Here is a 19,779-nt window from a genome sequence, read left to right on the forward strand (position 1 = left end):
TTCATCTTGTCTGTCTTTCTGTGAATGTGGTTTTTGTTCCACAGGCTGCAGGGTTGTAGTTCTTGCTTCTGCTGTGTGCCCTGTGGTGGATGTGGCTATCTAAGAGGCTTGTTGTCTCTTCCACTTTTAAGGACTCTGTGATTATGCTGAGTCCATCTGGATAACTAGGATAATCTCCCCAACTTAAAACAAGCTGATTAGCAGCTTTACTTCCCCTTTGCCATGTAGCCTAACATATTCACAGGTTCTGGGCATTAGGACATGGGTATCTTGGGAATCATTATCCTTCCTACAGTATATAGTAAGTAACAAAGTTGCAAGACAGTTTGTAGAGTTTTAATTCCATTTGGATTTGAAAAAATGAATGTTGGTTAGAAATCATGTGGCATAAGGAGTAATCCACTTTAAGAAAACACTGTATTCAAGAATATGACACCAAAAGAGAAGAAAGGTCAGCTGCTTTATTCATTTTACCGATTCTCAACAGTTTTGATTGACAGGCAGTAGGACACAATTTGGTTTACGAACAGTGAATCAGTTGCTTGAAGTGTGCTAGTGCACTCCCACACCCTCCCAGAGCAGTTCTCTGGTTTCCCCCCCGGGCATTGTTTAACTTTTATCAAGGGACCAGTTACTCCCTGATCTCTCATAGATGAGCATAGGTTAGACCTGGCCTCAGAACTTTTCTGTATGCTGTGAACTGTACATTTTACTAAAAGTTAATTACTATCACACACAAAGCATAGTACCACTGAATAGCATTTATTAAATCTGATCAGATATATCTTTCATTTACATGTACCCTTCATCCAACTTTGAATGAGTCAAAATCTTTCTAAAATAAGCATTAGGTAGAGAGTAATTTCCTCCAGATATACAGATGGGAAACTGTAAGAATTCACAGGCAACCTGGAGTAAACAGATGGTCTTACATCATTCCTGCCGGTGTGGGCTCTTTTCAAAGCACAGTGACGATGCCATACCCTTTTGCAGAAAAATAATGAATTTGGCCCCAGTATTCACACATCTAAATTCACACATCTAAAACCCCGTTGCTCTTATTTTCATGAGTTTTGGTGCCCTTAAAAATGTGAATTTCTTAGTTGAAATGCATTGAGCGTTTCTGTCTGCCTGTCAGTATTTCTAGCTCTTACTTTATTAAACATTGAGTTTCTGAAATGATAGGTCATGATATTTGTACTGTTATTTTCATATAGCTCTTTTCTATTAAATGGTAGATTTAAAAAATAGATATTTTAAATTCGAACTTCTTTCTTCCAGCCCTTTGGATTATGGTTTTGAATTGAGGTTGATTTGGGGAAAACACTGCTAGTTCCAATACATGGAAAACTTTGTTTTAATGGTGGAATTCTGTGTGTGTGCATTACTGGAAAATGAAATTAAAACTGTTTGAATCTGATACATTACTGGAGAGATTGCAGAAATTCTTTTTTAAATTTTAATTTATTTTATTTATTTATTTTTGGCTGTGTTGGATCTTCACTACTGCACGCGGGCTTTCTCTAGTTGCGGTGAGAGGGGATTCCTCTTCATTGCGGTGCACAAGCTTCCTGTTACGGTGGCATCTCTTGTTGCGGAGCACAGGCTCTAGGCACGTGGGCTTCAATAGTTGTGGCTCGTGGGCTCTAGAGCGCAGGCTCAGTAGTTGTGGTGCATGGGCTTAGTTGCTCTACAGCATATGGGATCTTCCGGGACCAGGGCTTGAACCCGTGTCCTCTGCATTGGCAGGCAGATTCTTAACCACTACGCCACCAGGGAAGCCCCAAGAAATTCTTGTTTACTTAATTGGTATTTAAGTGTTCATATGTCCCAGCAGCATTTGAAAAGTAGCCTTAATTTGTGTGTAATGAATACTTAACACATTGAGTTTTCAGATTGAATTTATTTATAATAAAAAACAAATGAAAAAAATCTGTTGCCTGACAAAGTACAGCTAGGTTGTGGGTAGTCTTTTCTCACTTTGACATTATATTTGACGATCAACAGGCATTTTTATAAGCTCAGTGGGCAGGCTCAGTCTAGAGATTCGACTTTGGCAGGCAGGATATGAAATAGTTTAAATAGTTTTGCTGTATATTTATTGCCCAGTGAATGTGCACTTGTTGGAGAGCTGCCTTTTTTCTTCTTTTTTTAGAATCTGACAGATAAAATAGCAAACTGCTCTTTCATTGCTCTTTGTGCTTACCTGTGTTTTGCCATTTAGGGTTTTATATACCTTTTGCAAGGAGGGAATGATTTGGTGATGGAGTGCTCCCACTGACCGATGGACTCAAAGAAGAAAAGGTAAAACCATTTTTTCCTTTTCCCCTACCCTTCTAGGAAAACACAACAGCCAGTTCCACTTACGTGTAGCTTCTCTTCAGTTTAATTTTCTTGTTGATGGCAATTAAGTCGGAATAGTGACATTTGTGTTGATTGGTAAAGAGAAAGATCATTACAATAAAGCTTGTTAGTGGTGTACACTTTGTTGCTAGTCCCTTTCTTATGCTTATAAAAGGCACAAAATGTCTTCACCATTTTGAAGCTTTTGAGGCCATTTTTTTTGTCACACAATTTCAAGTTTTCAGAAGTAGCCTTATTAATTGTAATTCTATCCTTAGAGAACTCGGCGCCATGAATGATATTTTGAAAGGAGGGTTAGATTTGTGGCTTTCCTTTCATAAAAACATGGTTATGCCTAATTACAGTTCAGAGGAATATTATTTAACAAAAGTAGAGAAAATCCTAGGTATTATAAAATAAAGAAAACCAAAAAAAAGTTTCTGTGCCTCATTAAAATATTGGCATCACTGTTCTAGAAAAAAAGAATATGAAAATAAATGCCCCATCAATGGCGACACAAAGGAAAATATTATATAAAGGGAAACCCAGAGTATGTTAATGTGGCCTTTTCTTGGAAAGGGAGGCAGTTGGGATACGGTCATTGTTATACAGCTGTGTGTTTTATGTTCTTTGAACTAGGGTTATCAGATGGATAGAATTCTTTGGCTAGAACGTGAGTAAAGCATGAAGGATTTTACTGGTACCTGTTATAAATTTAGTTCTTAAAAATTTAAGAATTATAGAGCTTAAACTTGGTATAAAGGGAAATGTGGATCCCTATTCCTTCTGTCTTTCTCATCAAATACTTTTTTTTTAAATACCAAATTAAAAACTAAAAATTTAAAATAAGACTCCAACTTGGGACATGTTATAACTTTAACATCTAAACAAGGAGTTAACGTACTGAGAAGTAAGAATCTTGAACTTTTAAATCAGAAAACTTCAAAAAATAGCCCAGGTTTTGTTTGCTTCTTAGATAGAGATAAGTAATTTGTGGGTTTATCCTCAAATCATGTATATAAATAGTAATTTTACCTCTGCTCCTGTGTCATAACCATGCCATAAAATAGGTGCCGAACTGTCTGACTCAGTCACCCATGTACTGGTAAAAGGTATAAGTCTCATGACAGACAGTATGAAGGACAAAAGATACAGTTCTGACCTGGAGGAACAAGCTATTTTTAAGCTATTTTTCTTGATGTTTGTAGCTCAACAGAAGCTGAAGGATCCAAAGAAAGAGGCCTGGTCCATGTGTGGCAGGCAGGCTCCCGTTCTGTAACACCAGAGAGATTGCCAGGCTGGGGAGGAAAGACTGTTCTTCATGCGGCCCTTGGAGTGAAACATGGAGTTCTTCTGACTGAAGGTATTGAAAAGAACGGCTTAGCCAACACTAACTGAGACTCTGACCAGTGTCGGAGCGTATAGAAGCCGCTGAGAGTTACTGGGTACGAGGGATTCTGAGTGAACTTTGCTGGAACTTATGCTTTTTTTGTTTTCAAAATATGTTCTTACTCCCTTCATCAGAAATCAGATGAGTTCTTATATTTAAGATGTACCATAACTAGAATAAAAGGGAGAATTACAGTTTAAAAATTTTAGTAGTGATAAGTACATGAAAAATGAGATTTTTTAAAAGATTACATATTCAGAGACCCTTTTACTATACCTTTGTTCATTAAATGTATCAGAATAATAATGCTAATAATAGCTAATGTTTATTAAACAATTATATGTGCCAGGCACTGCACTAAGCACTTTGTATGTATTATCTCACTGAGTCCTCACAACCACCTTATGAGGTAGCTGCTGTTATTATCCCCACTTCACAGATGAGGAAGCTGAAGGTCAGGGAGGTTAAATTGTTTTCCCAAGCACACACGACTATTTAAAGGGTCAGAGTTAGGATGGGAACCCAGAGAGTCTAATTTCAAAATTTGCTTTTTAAATCTCTTGGCTGTACTGTCTCAGTACCGTTTCTCTCAGGCATAAATAGCAGCTCATAAGAACATATAATAAAATCTACAAAGCTATATCAGAAACATAGGCTATAATTTATAGACAGCGCTGCCTTTAATTTTGATGGTACTTTACCGACTAAGTCATGGCAAATTTGATTTGGGTCAGGACTGCCATCAGCTTCACTAATTTATAAATTTCTACTCTGTAAGTATTAATATTTAACAATGCTTTGGTATTTTCCTTGTAGGAACTAAGGGAAGACAGATTCTAGGAAACAAAGCTTAAATCTGACCATGGTGGTTTTTTGGGGCAAACATGGATTTCTTTCTAATTTCTTTATTATTATGTCACTTTTATTATAATAATACATAATACTATTATTATTATTGTATTAGGCCAGAATTTGGAGAAAGCCTTATTTTTCAAATGTGAACTATATCCAGTACCTGTGGGCTTCAAAATCTATAGTTCTCAAACATTATATAAATAGAGTTCTGTTACTGTCATTTTATTAGCCCCTCAGTAAGATATTTAGGAATCCTTCATGAGCATATCTTTAAACATATAGAATCAAACCTAAAAGCCTGGGAAAACTGAGGGAAAACTTAAAAAAAAAGGTAAATAACCTATGTTCATGTTTAAGCAGTGTTCTGGTTTAAGTGTCAAAGTAACAAAAAATCTCAGCTCACACAAATGTGTAGCTTGAAATGGCACAAAGATCTCTGGTACTTTCTTTTCTAAGTGAGGAAGTGGTACTGATTCAAGCTTTGTCTCTATTCAATTTAACCATTAGCTCATAATTCAATGAGGACACCTCATTGACTCACTATTTTTGCGGTATTCCAGGTTAAAAAAATGATGTCTAAATATTCACTTCTCTGCAATTTGCTCTGGAGAGACTGTTATTCTAATGGAATATAATACCAATTGAAAGTGTTGGTGAACTGTTGCAAGTGTGTTATGTCACTTGGGAAGAAAAGTTTAAAAGATCTTAACCAGTGAGCTTATTTTCTCACTACTCTATCCGAATTAGAAATTCCCTAATAAAAACTGATCTTCCCTCTAGCCACTATTGTGTTTTTCCTTACATAGATGTTGTAGTGAGTTTGAGTGTATAAATGTATCTGCCATGTGTAATAGGCCAAAGATAAAGTATGCCTTTTTTTCATCAGCAACTCAATTGCTGCTGGAGGAAAAATAGTACCTATTTTCATTAATTAAAAAAAAAAATGGGTGACCCTCTGGTCACATAGGAAAGAAAGGATGGTGGGCTTTGTTTAATATTTTTCAAAACCCATGGCCAAGTCTTTGTTCCATTTGAGTTTTTTAGCTAGCATAAATCATTTGCACATACCCCCAAATTTCCCCAATACCTGCAGTAAAACCAAGACTTGGTAGCACACGTGAACACAAATAGGTTATCATCATTCATGTACCCAACTCACTGGTGCCTTCCCTTTTAATTCTAAAGCTAGCCAGTCATGGCTTCATTTGTTTTTTTCTTTGTTTTGTTGTGATTTGCTTTTTAAACAAATGACACCTCAGGAAGGCTATCTAGTACACAATATATATTATAAATAACATTTTAAAATTATACATAGTATGGTACACAACGTCATGTTAACATTGGTGCCCTCAGTCCAACCTAGAGGTATAAAGCTAATTTCATAGTTTTGGCTAAAGTGAATCTCTAATATTTTTATGTCATTGCATAATTTTTTGCTGCTCTGACTTATGCAGTAGTAGTGAATGTTGTAGATATTAGCAAATGTGTCTGTTTTATCTTCTGCTTATTTTATCTGATCATGTCATGGTCATTATTTTGTCTTTGAACTCTTGGAATCTGCTTCTGTAATAGCCTGCAATGATAGCCATTAGTAACGGATCGATGCTAGGAGTTTGTAGGATAAGGCTGAAGGAGAGGAGCAATACCCTTCATTTGAAGAAGTCTCCTTTAATTTGTAGAAATTGTCACTATATTTCAGAATGTTAAAAGATGTTATTTGTTAAAAGATTCATAAGTGTGGAATGCTATCTGCTTCAACCAAATTTCTACAACTGTGCTTTTGAAAATTAAAAAAAGAAAAAAAATTCTATTTTGTTAAACCTAGAGGGGACTAAAAGTTAGCTGATAAAATTTTAGTTAATTCACTAACTCCCTCCCTTTTTTTTTTTTTTCCAAACCTTCAGATGGTGAGGTCTACAGCTTTGGGACTCTCCCCTGGAGAAGTGAACCAGCAGAGATTTGTCCGAGTAGCCCCATTCTAGAAGAGGTGCTGGTTGGGCAGTATGTTGTTACTGTGGCAACAGGGAGTTTCCACAACGGAGCAGTGACAGAAAGTGGCGTAGTGTACATGTGGGGGGAGAACTCTGCTGGCCAGTGTGCGGTAGCTAACCAGCAGTATGTTCCGGAACCAAATCCTGTCAGCATTTCTGATTCCGAGACCAGTCCTTTGTTAGCGGTCAGGATCTTGCAGCTGGCATGTGGCGAGGAGCACACTCTGGCATTGTCCCTAAGCAGGGAGATTTGGGCATGGGGTACCGGTTGTCAGTTGGGTCTCATTACCACTACCTTCCCAGTGACAAAGCCACAAAAGGTGGAACATCTTGCTGGGCGAGTAGTGCTACAAGTTGCCTGTGGTGCGTTCCACAGCTTAGCCCTGGTGCAGTGCCTCCCTTCCCAGGATCTGAAGCCAGTGCCAGAAAGATGTAACCAGTGCAGCCAGCTGTTAATTACAATGACTGACAAAGAAGACCATGTGATTATATCAGACAGCCATTGCTGTCCATTAGGCGTGACACTGTCAGAATCCCAGTCAGAAAACCAGGCCAGCACTGCCATCAGCCCCTCCACTGAAACCCTTGATGGCAAGGGAGAAGTGTTTGAGAACACCTTCGTACAAAATGAGCTGCCTGCTGCTACCGAACTGAATGTTGGAAATGTTCAGACCACAAGTGTTGAGACCATTTCCTCCCCACAAGATGTCATGGGAACACCTGAAATTTCTTCTGCAAGAAGTATACCATCGTACCCTGACACTCAGGCAGTAAATGAATATGTGCAGAAACTGTCAGATCATTCAGTGAGAGAGAACTCAGAGAATGGTGAAAAGCCAGTGCCATCTCAGGTACCTGCTAAATTTTATAATATAAAGTTGAATCATATGAGTTTTCTTGAGAAGCTTTAAAATACCTAAGGGTTGGTACCATTTTTTTATTTTTTGAGTTTGACTATTAATCTGTCTTATCATGCAAGCCTAGATAAGGAAAACCCTGGATTAATTCAAAATTACTCTTCATGTTCAAATTCTGGCCCTTTATTTATGATGTTGAAAGATGTTATTCTGGGATTCTTTTGTAAGTAGAAAAATCCCATTTTGTTTTTCCAAGTACTTTTTCCCCCATGGCTAAGGTGGGCCCCTGAAGTGTTTAATCTAACATGACTGTATATTCACAAAGAATTCTCTTATCTGTATTTGTAGCACTCTTCAGATACTGTTGAGAAAAATCCTTTCCTTCTTTATCAGAGAAGTTTGCTGTGTGGCGGATCCCTCCCTCGCTTATAGGCAGACTTGAAACTGACTGGCATTACATACTGTTCGAATTCTTTTCAGTTATACGAGTGGTCCTCACTGGGCATCACTGGGTGGAGGGTTTTATATTCTCTTCATCTGGTTTAAACTACTTTCACTTTGAAAACTTGTAGTAAGTGGAGAAAAGCTATTTACCAGGGGCATGTAGTAAGCTGTGTCTCCCTACTTAAAACAAATTGTTCTAAAGGATACTTGTTTTTTTTACTCTTAGTGGAAGCCTTTTGCTTTTGCTTTTCCAGAACTCTAAGAAAACAAATCTAAACAAAAACGTATAATCCTAGGGACTTCCTTGGTGGTCCAGTGGTTAAGACTCAAAAAAAACCACAAAACTAATCATAAAAGAGCTGCCTTGTGGCGTTGCTTTCAGTTTTTTGAAACCACATAGCCTCTGGATTCTTCATCACTGTTGTTTACTGGTTCAGAATGGGAACGTGGCTTAGAGGTGTTTTTAGAAACAGTTTTTATTTCACAGTCTACTCACCGAACCTTGTAGATGTTTGATTTTTTAAAAAAAATTTTTTTATTAAGAAACTGTTTGGAGAAAGAAAAATCTAAACAAAGCAAAAGTAATAATTGAACAGGACTCGTACATGCTTATAAAAAAGTTAGATTTTGACTTTCCAGAAGTCATTTCTCTGATTTATTAAAGTTGTAGTTAAAAGTTTATTTACTGTTTATTTGAATAATAGATTATCATCATTGAAATTGCACTTTCCTTTGGACCTGTTTGGTTAAACATTTAAAGTTTTGGTTACCTATGCTAGTTTTGGCAGTGTGTGTTTAACTAAGTGTAATTCCATCTTTGTAAATAGTGTCTCAATCATACAGCTAACCATTAGGAATTTATGTGGCTTAGGACAAGTTTTTTTCTTCTGGCCAGATGTAATTGAAAGAATATCTCACTTTTGTGAAATAAACTAAAGTATTTGGCAATGAAGCATATATTTCATTATTGCATTTTGCTGTTGGTTGATTGGAACCCCTGAAATTATGTCTTCCATCAAAATTGCTGGGCATGTGTTTTTGTTTTATTTATTTACTTATTTTATGAATTGTTAAATATAATTAAGTAGAGGAGCCAGTTAGAACAATAGTTTAAAGTTTATATAAGGTAGAGTTTTTTTGACTTTCCTCCACCTAATGGTAAGAACTCTCTAAATTAGTCACCCCTAAATACCATCACTGCTTCTGTTATGAGCTTTTGTAAATAGATGGTGGAAATAGTGACACCAGTTTTTCTGAACAAGTTATCATGAGAACTGTGTCACCAAGGAAGTAATAGGCTTTGTATTTATCTTTTTTTATATGGTATATTTGTTTATTTTGTTAGATATTTTAATTAAAGACTCACATTTTGTTGAATTTAGTATTGAACAGAATGTATTGAGTGCCTACTACATGTCAGGCACTGTGCAGGGAATAGGAATTATTTCCTTTAAGAAAAATCAGAAGTCAGTGTTAAAAAATATTTTTGGTTTGGTTTGCAATTCAGGACAAACTAAGATATACACACACCCCCTTCCACCCCTTGGGATCTTTGGGTAGCATAGGAAACAAAATTTTCATTGTGACCTATGCTCATGAGCTGAAAGCTTTTTCATATGTTAAGTAGGTATATCTAGTGACTTTCCTTTTTAGTAAACGGTGCTTGACAGCTCAGAGTAAGTTTTAACTGATTTTTCACTAAGATATCAGAAAACTTTAGTTGGCTTTCTAATACAGCTGTGAATAACACTAAGAACCTTGGATCCAAATGTTTAATGATTAACCTACCACATTGCTCGATGGTAGTGAGAGCAAAGGTAATCTTTCAGTTTACCTTGCCCCTGGGGCATGGAAAATAACTCTTGATGAGACAGTAGAAGGACAGAAATTTCAGAACATAGTTTGGGGGCGGATAGTTTAGAGGTGTAACTTATTTTTCTGCCTGTGTATGCCATATATAAATTTGTGTTCATAAAACATTTTAGGAAAAGCCTATTCTTCTTAAAATGTAATTTTCTCTCATTATTTCTTGGTAAAAATCTGTGTAATTTTTCCTAGTAGTGATCAATAATAAAACTTGCATTTTTTCAACCTTCTATCCAGGGCTATTACCTCATATTGAAGGCGATGTTTTCCATACCTTCCCTCCCCTCTCCCTTCTGCTGTGTTTATTTTATAAAAGCAGCTGGGACCTATTTTTAAATACCATGATAAAACACCACTCAAACAAAAGGAAGTACTTTTGATAAGGAACTGTATTATAAGTACTCATTTCCATCTAATGTGTTAAATCTGTGATCAAGAAGGGATACCTTTAGGTTGGAGATGAAGAGACCTCTTGTTGTTTTAGATTCTTGTATTTGCAAATAGTGATAGATGTTACACTTTCTTTTTATTGATTGCTTGTTGTATATGGGATTGTATTTTTATATACTTTTTTACGTGTGTATATTTTAGCCTCTTGTAGCAGAAGCGATTCCTAGTCTTCACAGCCCAGCAACCACAAGCACTTCAGCCCTGAACAGCCTAGTGGTCTCTTGTGCATCTGCTGTTGGTGTGAGAGTGGCTGCTACATATGAAGCTGGGACCTTGTCTCTTAAGAAAGTTATGAACTTTTATAGTACAGCCCCTTGTGAACCTGGAGCTCAGGCAGGCAGTAGTCCCATAGGCCCAGAAGGTCTGAAAGATAGCAGAGAAGAACAGGTTAAACAGGAGTCAATGCAAGGAAAGAAGAGTTCAAGTCTTGTGGATATCAGAGAAGAAGAATCAGAGGGAGGCAGCCGAAGACTCTCTCTCCCTGGATTGTTGTCACAAGGTAAGGAAATAACCAGCTTTTGTGAGTTGACTTTTGGTGAGTCCAAGATGCTCCTGACATCACATTCCATGTTATAATAAATTCGCTTTCCTAACATATTCATATGTCAAAGTTTATTTAATTAAATAGCTTTTTAAAAGCTACATGTTTCTCTGCTTTAGAAATAACTTTAGACCCTCACTTTTTCATAATACCTGCTTCTGCTTATGAACCTTGTTTTGAGTCTTATTTAATTGTTCTGGAATGTAGCAGTAGCCTCCTTATTTCCTGGGTGGGCCTGAACTCCAGATCGATGAAGTTGCAGATGTGATCATTGGGTAAATGAGGAGTTAATGTACTTACGCCCTGAAAGTGAGGATGATTTTAAGCTTCAATAAGAGAAAGCTTCATTTTCTGAAACCATTAGCAATCAACTTCTTAGAATATTGAGAATATTGCACAGTTGTTTCTTCTACATTTCTCACTCAGTTCAGGAGTCTCAGTCATCTAGACTTTTGCTTCTCAAGGTGGCCTGCAGACCAGCAACATCAGCATCATCTGGGAGTTTGTTAGAAATGCAGGATTTCAGGCTGCATACCAAACTTAGTGAATCAGAATATACATTATAACAAGATCCCAAGGTGATTAACATGCACATTAAAGTTCAAGAAATATTGGATTAGATCAACCAGGGGTTGGCAAAGTTTCTCTTTTTTTTTTTTTTTTTGCCCTGACCAGCGATTGAACCTGTGCCCTTGGCAGTGAAAGCGCAGAGTCCTAACTACTGAACCAGGGAGTTCCTGGCAAACTTTCTCTATAAAGAGCTAAAGAGAAATATTTTGTGATTTGTAGGCCATACAGTCTCTGTTACAACTACTTGACTTTGCTTAAAAGCAGTCATAGATAATACATTAATAAATGAGCTATATTCCAATAAATCTTTATTTACAAAAACAGGCAGTGGACTGTATTCGACCCATGGGCTATAGTTTAGAGCTTTGCACAAAATGGTATCAACCAGTGGTTAGGAAGTTAGAAATACGAGACTAGACTAAAACTTACCTTTTCTGCTATGTCCCTATTCCCTACCTGTGTTCTACTTATTGCTCTCTCTTGTGCCACTGAGCACTTTTGCTATCCTGCCTCCTGATTCTCATTGCCACTAGATTCATCTGTGCAAATAAAACCCTAGTCCTGATTTTATATGTGTGTGTATGTGTGTGTGTGTGTGTGTGTGTGTGTGTACCCCATGAATTCTGCTAAGTCTAAAGAATAATCTTGAGCCAAAATGTTCTTATTCTGAAATGTCCTTTAGTATTTTCAGAATAATATAATATTTGAGATCTCCTTGAACCACAAATGTGGGATATTGATTTTTGTCATGCCATTAGACCATGTGAAATATGCAATTCTACTAACAGACTTATTTCCTTAGGTTAAATTTTACTTAGTAAACTTAAAGTATCTTTAGAAAAACTTTTCCATGTACTCTTTTTCTCTCTCTTTTAAAATCATCTAGAATACATCTTTGAGGAAACCTCAAGTAGGTGTATTTGAGTCTTTGTATGTACAAGTGGATGATACATTCACCAGAAAAGATTGTGATCTTAGCCGAGGATGATCACTTTCTTAGTGGCCCACAACTTAATGACCAAGTGACTTAAGTCTATACCTAGTGACATTTGATGATTTTCTTCAAAACATATCCTGTCACCAGATTGGTGTACAAGATTTACACAGTGTTGTACACCTTTGTTACAATTTTGAACACTCTAAAAGATGTCAGCATTCTTTTTTTTAAATATTAACTTCTCTATAAAATAACTTAAAGTAGGCAGCAAAATACAAAATCTTTTTAGTACTTCCCATTCATAACCATTTCCTCACTGTAGAAACTTTTAAGTTTTATGTCTAAAATAAATCTTTTGTTACAATATTTATAGTATGCTTGACCTTAGACCTTAATTTGGAAAGGCTTAACTTTTAACTCTGCTTTGAAATGGGAAAAATATTTGTTAGCCTTAGTGTAGTATTTTGTTAAGCTTATTCTTTAGAACACCAGTTCCATAGGATGTCACGTAGACATTCTGTATAACAAATGTTATACAAAAAAGGATTTTGTGGCTAAATGTTTGGAAGTGGGGCAGGGTTAAACAGATTTAAACAGGGCTTTTAACCGCAGGACTTTTCAGCACCTTTAGCATGCTAATGCGTGTGTGTGAATCTCTACAGGGCAGGTAGGGGGGAGGAAAGAATGCAGTAGGCAGTGTTTACCAAACTCATTTGACTTCTTAATCCCCAGTTTTGCAGAGAACCTGTAGAATATGCTTCACAAATATCATGTTAGTGTATTTCTTTGAAAATCAACAGTTCATTAGAGTGGTATCCCATCTACTCCCTCATGATATCTCTGGTTTGTTTTCAGTCTCCCCCAGGCTCTTGAGAAAAGCTGCAAGGGTGAAAACGCGGACAGTGGTTCTGACCCCTACATACAGTGGAGAAGCCGATGCGCTCCTGCCTTCTCTGAGAACAGAGGTGTGGACCTGGGGGAAAGGGAAGGAAGGACAGCTGGGGCATGGTGATGTTCTGCCTAGGTGAGTGCTGCCAGTGTTTACTGTTAGAAATTAGCTTAAACAAATAACCTCTCTCCTGGTGAAGGTCTCCAAATCTCATTTCCTCATAGAGGAAATCTGATTTCTTCTAGCTCTAGATTATTATACACCATTAACTCTGATGAAAAACAAAACAAATACCTCCCACCCCCAATCAGTCTTAGTCTTGAATTTGTTTCTAGTAATAAAGGACTTAAGTATCTATGGTATATCTTTCCATCTCTTCTTTGATGTATATTCATCTTAGAATACAGAAAGGGGTGTTTGGGAGAAGATTGTATTTCATTGGAACACGTGAATGGTTCAAATTTTTAACTTACAAAAAACAACCAACAATTTTTTTTTTTACCTGAAAGAGGTCTATCTGCTGCTGCCAGAATAACTATAACCACAGTAATAAACCATGTCTATTCATGTACGTCACGGAAAAACTGTTTTGTTTAAGAGAAACTCTTATGATATTAACAATAGATATTTGTGAAAGTGTGTAAATAGAATGATTATCTAAAATAGCCAGTTAATGTAAATGTCTCTTTTATTCCTAGCAGAGTGAAAGCAACTAATGTGTTAAAAAAATGACAACTCCCCTCTTTGGTTGTATTTCATTGTCCTAAGTATATTCTCTGCCATATGAATCATTCAGTTGTTTTATGATTCTTAACAGATTCTGAACTATGGTGGTTAATTAGTGATTAATAGACAAAGATTAGGTTGAAACCATTCAAAATTATTTATATTTAGGAGTAGATTGAACATATATCCAGTATTTTTATTTTAATGTTTTCTTTTGAAATATTTACTTTTACTTGAAAGCACTTACTCCGTAATTTGAGAAAGGCCATGATTCTTGCTGAGAATACTTTGTACTTTGAATTTGTGTGTGTCTGTGTATGTTTTTCTTTAAGGCTTCAACCATTGTGTGTAAAATGTCTGGATGGTAAAGAAGTAATCCATCTGGAGGCAGGTGGTTACCATTCTCTTGCACTTACTGCGAAATCCCAGGTAGGAGACAAACTATTAAAAGCTGATCTTAATTTCATGGAAGGCCAACCTGATGAGATTGGACCATCATTTATTGAGTATATGCTGTGTGTCAGGCAACAATCCTGTATCTCATTTGATCTTTTCAGTGTTTTACATTGCATTGTATTATTTCCATTTTACAGGTGAGGAAAGGGAGGTTTAGAGAAATTATGTAACTTGGCTAAAGTCACACATGTGACTGTAGACTTTGGATTCAACATTGGCCTACTTGACAAAGAAGCTTTCTATAACGTGCTCTTATGGAAAAATAGAACTGAGTTTTCTAAGATATCGGTGAATTTCTGTTTTCTGATGAAGAAAATCCATAAGTAAGACACTAAGAAACCAAAACGCATTTCTCTCTTAAAATTGTGGGACCTGAAAGTGACCTCCAGAATCATATAAAACCATGCCCATATGCAGAAACCCTCCTAAGGAAAGTAGTTTTTCAAACTTATTCTTAAATATATTCATATAATGATTCTTCATCAGTCCCTTTATCTTTTTGAGAAAAGTCAATAAAAGGTTCTAAAACCTTTAAGTGCTTTATTTTAACTATCACATAGTAGGATAGCCAAAAAGCTATTATAGCTCATATAAATAAATATAAATATTAGGGGAAGAAAGGATAATTTTATTATTATTAACATATGAATCATCAAAAGGGCTTAAAAATAAGAAATTAGGAAGGTGGCAAGTTACAAAATAAGCATAAAGATTGCTAGCTTTCTTTTATACATAAGGTAAAGCAGAAAGCATACTTGGGGGAAAAAGAAGCTGTTCACAATTACAACAAAAGTATTAAGGAAATAGGAACATCGTTAACAGGAAAAGTGTAGAGCCCACATGACACAAATTCAAGAACTCTTCTAAGTTATAAAAGAAAATAGGAGTAAAGAGAGAAATTTTATTATTATTAGTTTCTGAATTTTTGAATTTTATTTCATTTATTTTTTTATACAGCAGGTTCTTATTAGTCATCCATTTTATACATATCAGTGTATACATGTCAATCCCAATCACCCAATTCAGCACACCACCATACCCACCCCACCACGGTTTTCCCCCGCTTGGTGTCCATATGTTTGTTCATCTGAGTCTCAACTTCTGCCCTGCAAACCGGTTCATCTGTATCATTTTTCTAGGTTCCACATACATGCGTTAATATACGATATTTGTTTTTCTCTTTCTGACTTACTTCACTCTGTATGACAGTCTCTAGCTCCATCCACGTCTCAACAAATGACTCAGTTTTTTTCCTTTTTATGGCTAATATTCCACTGTATATATGTACCACAACTTCTTCATCCATTCGTCTGTCGATGGGCATTTAGGTTGCTTCCATGACCTGTCTATTGTAAACAGTGCTGCAATGAACATTGGGGTGCATGTGTCTTTTTGAATTCTGGTTTTCTCTGGGTATATGCCCAGTAGTGGGATTGCTGGGTCGTATGGTAATTCTATTTTTAGTTTTGTAAGGAACCTCCATACTGTTCTCCATAGTGGCTGTATCAATTTACATTCCCACCAACAGTGCAAGAGGGTTACCATATCTCCACACTCCCTCCAGCATTTGTTGTTTTTTTCTGATGTTGTTTTTTTCTGATGATTTTCTGATGATGCCCATTCTAACTGGTGTGAGGGGATACCCCGTAGTTTTGATTTGCATTTCTCTAATAATTAGTGATGTTGAGCAGCTTTTCATGTGCTTCTTGGCCATCTGTATGTCTTCTTTGGAGAAATATCTATTTAGGTCTTCTGCCATTTTTGGCTTGGCTTGTTAGTTTCTTTAGTACTGAGCTGCATGAGCTGTTTATATATTTTGGAGATTAATCCTTTGTCTGTTGATTTGTTTGCGAATATTTTCTCCCATTCTGAGGGTTGTCTTTTCGTCTTGTTTATGGTTTCTTTTGCTGTGCAAAAGCTTTGAAGTTTCATTAGGTCCCATTTGTCTATTTTTCTTTTTATTTCCATTACTCTAGGAGGTGGGTCAAAAAAGATCTTGCTGTGATTTATTTCAAAGAGTGTTCTTCGGGGCTTCCCTGGTGGTGCAGTGGTTGAGAGTCTGCCTGCCGATGCAGGGGACACGGGTTCGTGCCCCGGTCTGGGAAGATCCCACAGGGCGCAGAACGGCTAGGCCCGTGAGCCATGGCCGCTGAGCCTGCGCGTCCGGAGCCTGTGTTCCGCAACGGGAGAGGCCACAACAGGGAGAGGCCCGCGTACCGCCAAAAAAAAAAAGAGTGTTCTTCCTATGTTTTCCTCTAAGAGTTTTATAGTGTCCGGTCTTACATTTAGGTCTCAAATCCATTTTGAGTTTATTTTTGTGTATGGTATTAGGGAGTGTTCTAATTTCATTCTTTTACATGTAGCTGTCCAGTTTTCCCAGCACCACTTATTGAAGAGACTGTCCTTTCTCCATTGTATATCTTTGCCTCCTTTGTCAAAGATTAATTGACCATAGGTGCGTGGGTTTATCTCTGGGTTTTCTATCTTGTTCCATTGATCTATGTTTCTGTTTTTGTGCCAGTACCATATTGTCTTGATTACTGTAGCTTTGTAGTATAGTCTGAGGTCAGGGAGTCTGATTCCTCCAGCTCCATTTTTTTCCCTCAAGACTGCTGTGGCTTCAGGGTCTTTTGTGTCTCCATACAAATTTTGAGATGATGTGCTCTAGTTCTGTAAAAAATGCCATTGGTAATTTGATAGTGATTGCATTGAATCTGTAGATTGCTTTGGGTAGTATAGTCATTTTCACAGTATTGATTATTCCAATCCAAGAACATGGTATATCTCTCCATCTGTTGGTATCATCTTTAATTTCTTTCATCAGTGTCTTATAGTTTTCTGCATACAGGTCTTTTTTCTCCCTTGGTAGGTTTATTCCTAGGTATTTTATTCTTTTTCTTGCAATGGTAAATGGGAATGTTTCCTAAATTTCTTTTTCAGATTTTTCATCATTAGTATATAGGAATGCAAGAGATTTCTGTGCATTAATTTTGTATCCTGCAACTTTACCAAATTCATTGATTAGCTCTAGTAGTTTTCTGGTGGCATCTTTAGGATTCTCTATGTATAGTATCATGTCATCTGCAAACAGTGACAGTTTTACTTCTTTTCCAATTTGTATCCTTTTATTTCTTTTTTTTCTCTGATTGCCATGGCTAGAACTTCCAAAACTATGTTGAATAATAGTGGCGAGAGTGGACATCCTTTTCTTGTTCTTGATCTTAGAGGAAATGCTCTCAGTTTTTCACCATTGAGAATGATGTTTGCTGTGGGTTTGTTGTACATGGCCTTTATTATGTTGAGGTAGGTTCCCTCTATGCCCACTTTCTGGAGAGTTTTTATCATAAATGGGTGTTGAATTTTGTCAAAGGCTTTTTCTGCATCTATTGAGATGATCATGTGATTTTTATTCTTCAACTTGTTAATATGGTGTATCACATTGATTTCTTTGCATGTATTGAAGAATCCTTGCAACCCTGGGATAAATTCCACTTGATCATGGTGTATGATCCTTTTAACGTGTTGTTGGATTCTGTTTGCTAGTATTTTGTTGAGGATTTTTGCATCTTTATTCATCAGTGATATTGGTCTGTAATTTTCTTGTTTTGTAGTATCTTTGTCTGGTTTTGGTATCGGGGTGATAGTGGCCTCATACAATGAGTTTGGAAGTGTTCCTTCCTCTGCAATTTTTTGGAGAGTTTGAGAAGCATGGGTGTTAGCTCTTCTCTAAATGTTTGATAGAATTCACCTGGGAAGCCATCTGGTCCTGGACATTTGTTTGTTGGAAGATTTTTAATCACAGTTTCAATTTCATTACTTGTGATTGATCTGTTCATATTTTCTATTTCTTCCTGGTTCAGCCTTGGAAGGTTATACCTTTCTAAGAATTTGTCTATTTCTTCCAGGTTGTCCATTTTATTGGCATAGAGTTGTTTGCAGTAGTCTCTTAGGATGCTTTGTATTTCTGCGGTGTCTGTTGTAACTTCTCCTTTTTCATTTCTAATTTTATTGATTTGAGTCCTCACCCTCTTTTTCTTGATGAGTCTGACTAACGGTTTATCAATTTTGTTTATCTTCTCAAAGAAACATTTTAGTTTTATTGATCTTTGCTATTGTTTTCTTTGTTTCTATTTCATTTATTTCTGCTCTGAGCTTTATGATTTCTTTCCTTTTGCTAACTTTGGGTTTTGTTTGTTCTTGTTTCTCTAGTTCCTTTAGGTGTAAATTTAGATTGTTTATTTGAGATTTTTCTTGTTTCTTAAGGTAGGCTTGTATAGCTATAAACTTCCCTCTTAGAACTGCTTTTGCTGCATCCCGTAGGTTTTGAATCGTCATGTTTTCATTGTCATGTGTCTCTAGGTATGTTCTGATTTCCTCTTTGATATCTTCAGTGACCTCTTGGTTATTTAATGTATTGTTTAGTCTCCATGTGTTTGTGTTTTTTACGTTTTTTCCCCTGTAATCCATTTCTAATCTCATAGCGTGGTGGTCAGAAAAGATGCTTGCTGTGATTTCAGTTTTCTTAAATTTATTGAGGCTTGATTTGTGACCCAAGATGTGATCTATCCTGGAGAATGTTCCATGTGCACTTGAGGAGAAAGTGTAATCTGCAGTTTTTGGATGGAATGTCCTATAAATATCAATTAAATCTATCTGGTCTATTGTGTCATTTAAAGCTTGTGTTTCCTTATTAATTTTATGTTTGGATGATCTGTGCATTAGGTTAAGTGAGGTGTTAAAGTCCCGCACTATATTTGTGTTACTGTCGATTTTCTCTTTTATAGCTGTTAGCAGTTGCCTTATGTATTGAGGTGCTCCTATGTTGGGTGCATATATATTTATAATTGTTATATCTTCTTCTTGGATTGATCCCCTGTTCATTATGTAGTGTCCTTCCTTGTCTCTTGTAACATTCTTTATTTTAAAGTCTATTTTATCTGATATGAGTATTGCTACTCCAGCTTTCTTTTGATTTCCATTTGCATGGAATATCTTTTTCCATCCCCTCACTTTCAGTCTGAATGTGTCCCTAGGTGTGAAGTGGGTCTCTTGTAGATAGCATATATATGGGTCTTGTTTTTGTATCCATTCAGCAAGCCTGTGTCTTTTGGTTGGAGCATTTAATCCATTCACGTTTAGGGTAATTATCCCTATGTATATTCCTATGACCATTTTCTTAATTGCTTTGGGTTTGTTTTTGTAGGTCCTTTTCTTCTCTTGTGTTTCCCACTTAGAGAAGTTCCTTTAGCATTTGTTGTAGAGCTGGTGTGGTGGTGCTGAATTCTCTTAGCTTTTGCTTGTCTGTAAAGTTTTTGATTTCTCCATCGAATCTGAATGAGATCGTTGCCAGGTAGAGTCATCTTGGTTGTAGCTTCTTCCCTTTCATCACTTTCAGTATATCATGCCACTCCCTTCTGGCTTGTAGAGTTTCTGCTGAGAAATCAGCTGTTAATCTTATTGGAGT

At 36.5% G+C, this 19,779-nt stretch overlaps 1 protein-coding gene across 8 annotated transcripts in view; it reads left to right on the forward strand.

The window, feature by feature from the left end:
- Positions 1-19,779, forward strand: part of ALS2 (alsin Rho guanine nucleotide exchange factor ALS2) — an 86,358-nt gene that overhangs the window by 15,183 nt on the left and 51,396 nt on the right. For all 8 annotated transcript variants that reach the window (XM_060152321.1, XM_060152324.1, XM_060152325.1 and 5 more), the window contains 6 exons: positions 2,225-2,304; positions 3,552-3,706; positions 6,493-7,430; positions 10,338-10,695; positions 13,100-13,268; positions 14,192-14,288. In XM_060152321.1, the coding sequence (XP_060008304.1) occupies positions 2,285-2,304; positions 3,552-3,706; positions 6,493-7,430; positions 10,338-10,695; positions 13,100-13,268; positions 14,192-14,288 (1,737 nt within the window). In that variant the 5' untranslated portion in view covers positions 2,225-2,284. The remainder of the gene's footprint in view (positions 1-2,224; positions 2,305-3,551; positions 3,707-6,492; positions 7,431-10,337; positions 10,696-13,099; positions 13,269-14,191; positions 14,289-19,779) is intronic.

This window comes from Lagenorhynchus albirostris, chromosome 6, assembly GCF_949774975.1.
Source record: "Lagenorhynchus albirostris chromosome 6, mLagAlb1.1, whole genome shotgun sequence".
Taxonomy (NCBI): domain Eukaryota; kingdom Metazoa; phylum Chordata; class Mammalia; order Artiodactyla; family Delphinidae; genus Lagenorhynchus; species Lagenorhynchus albirostris.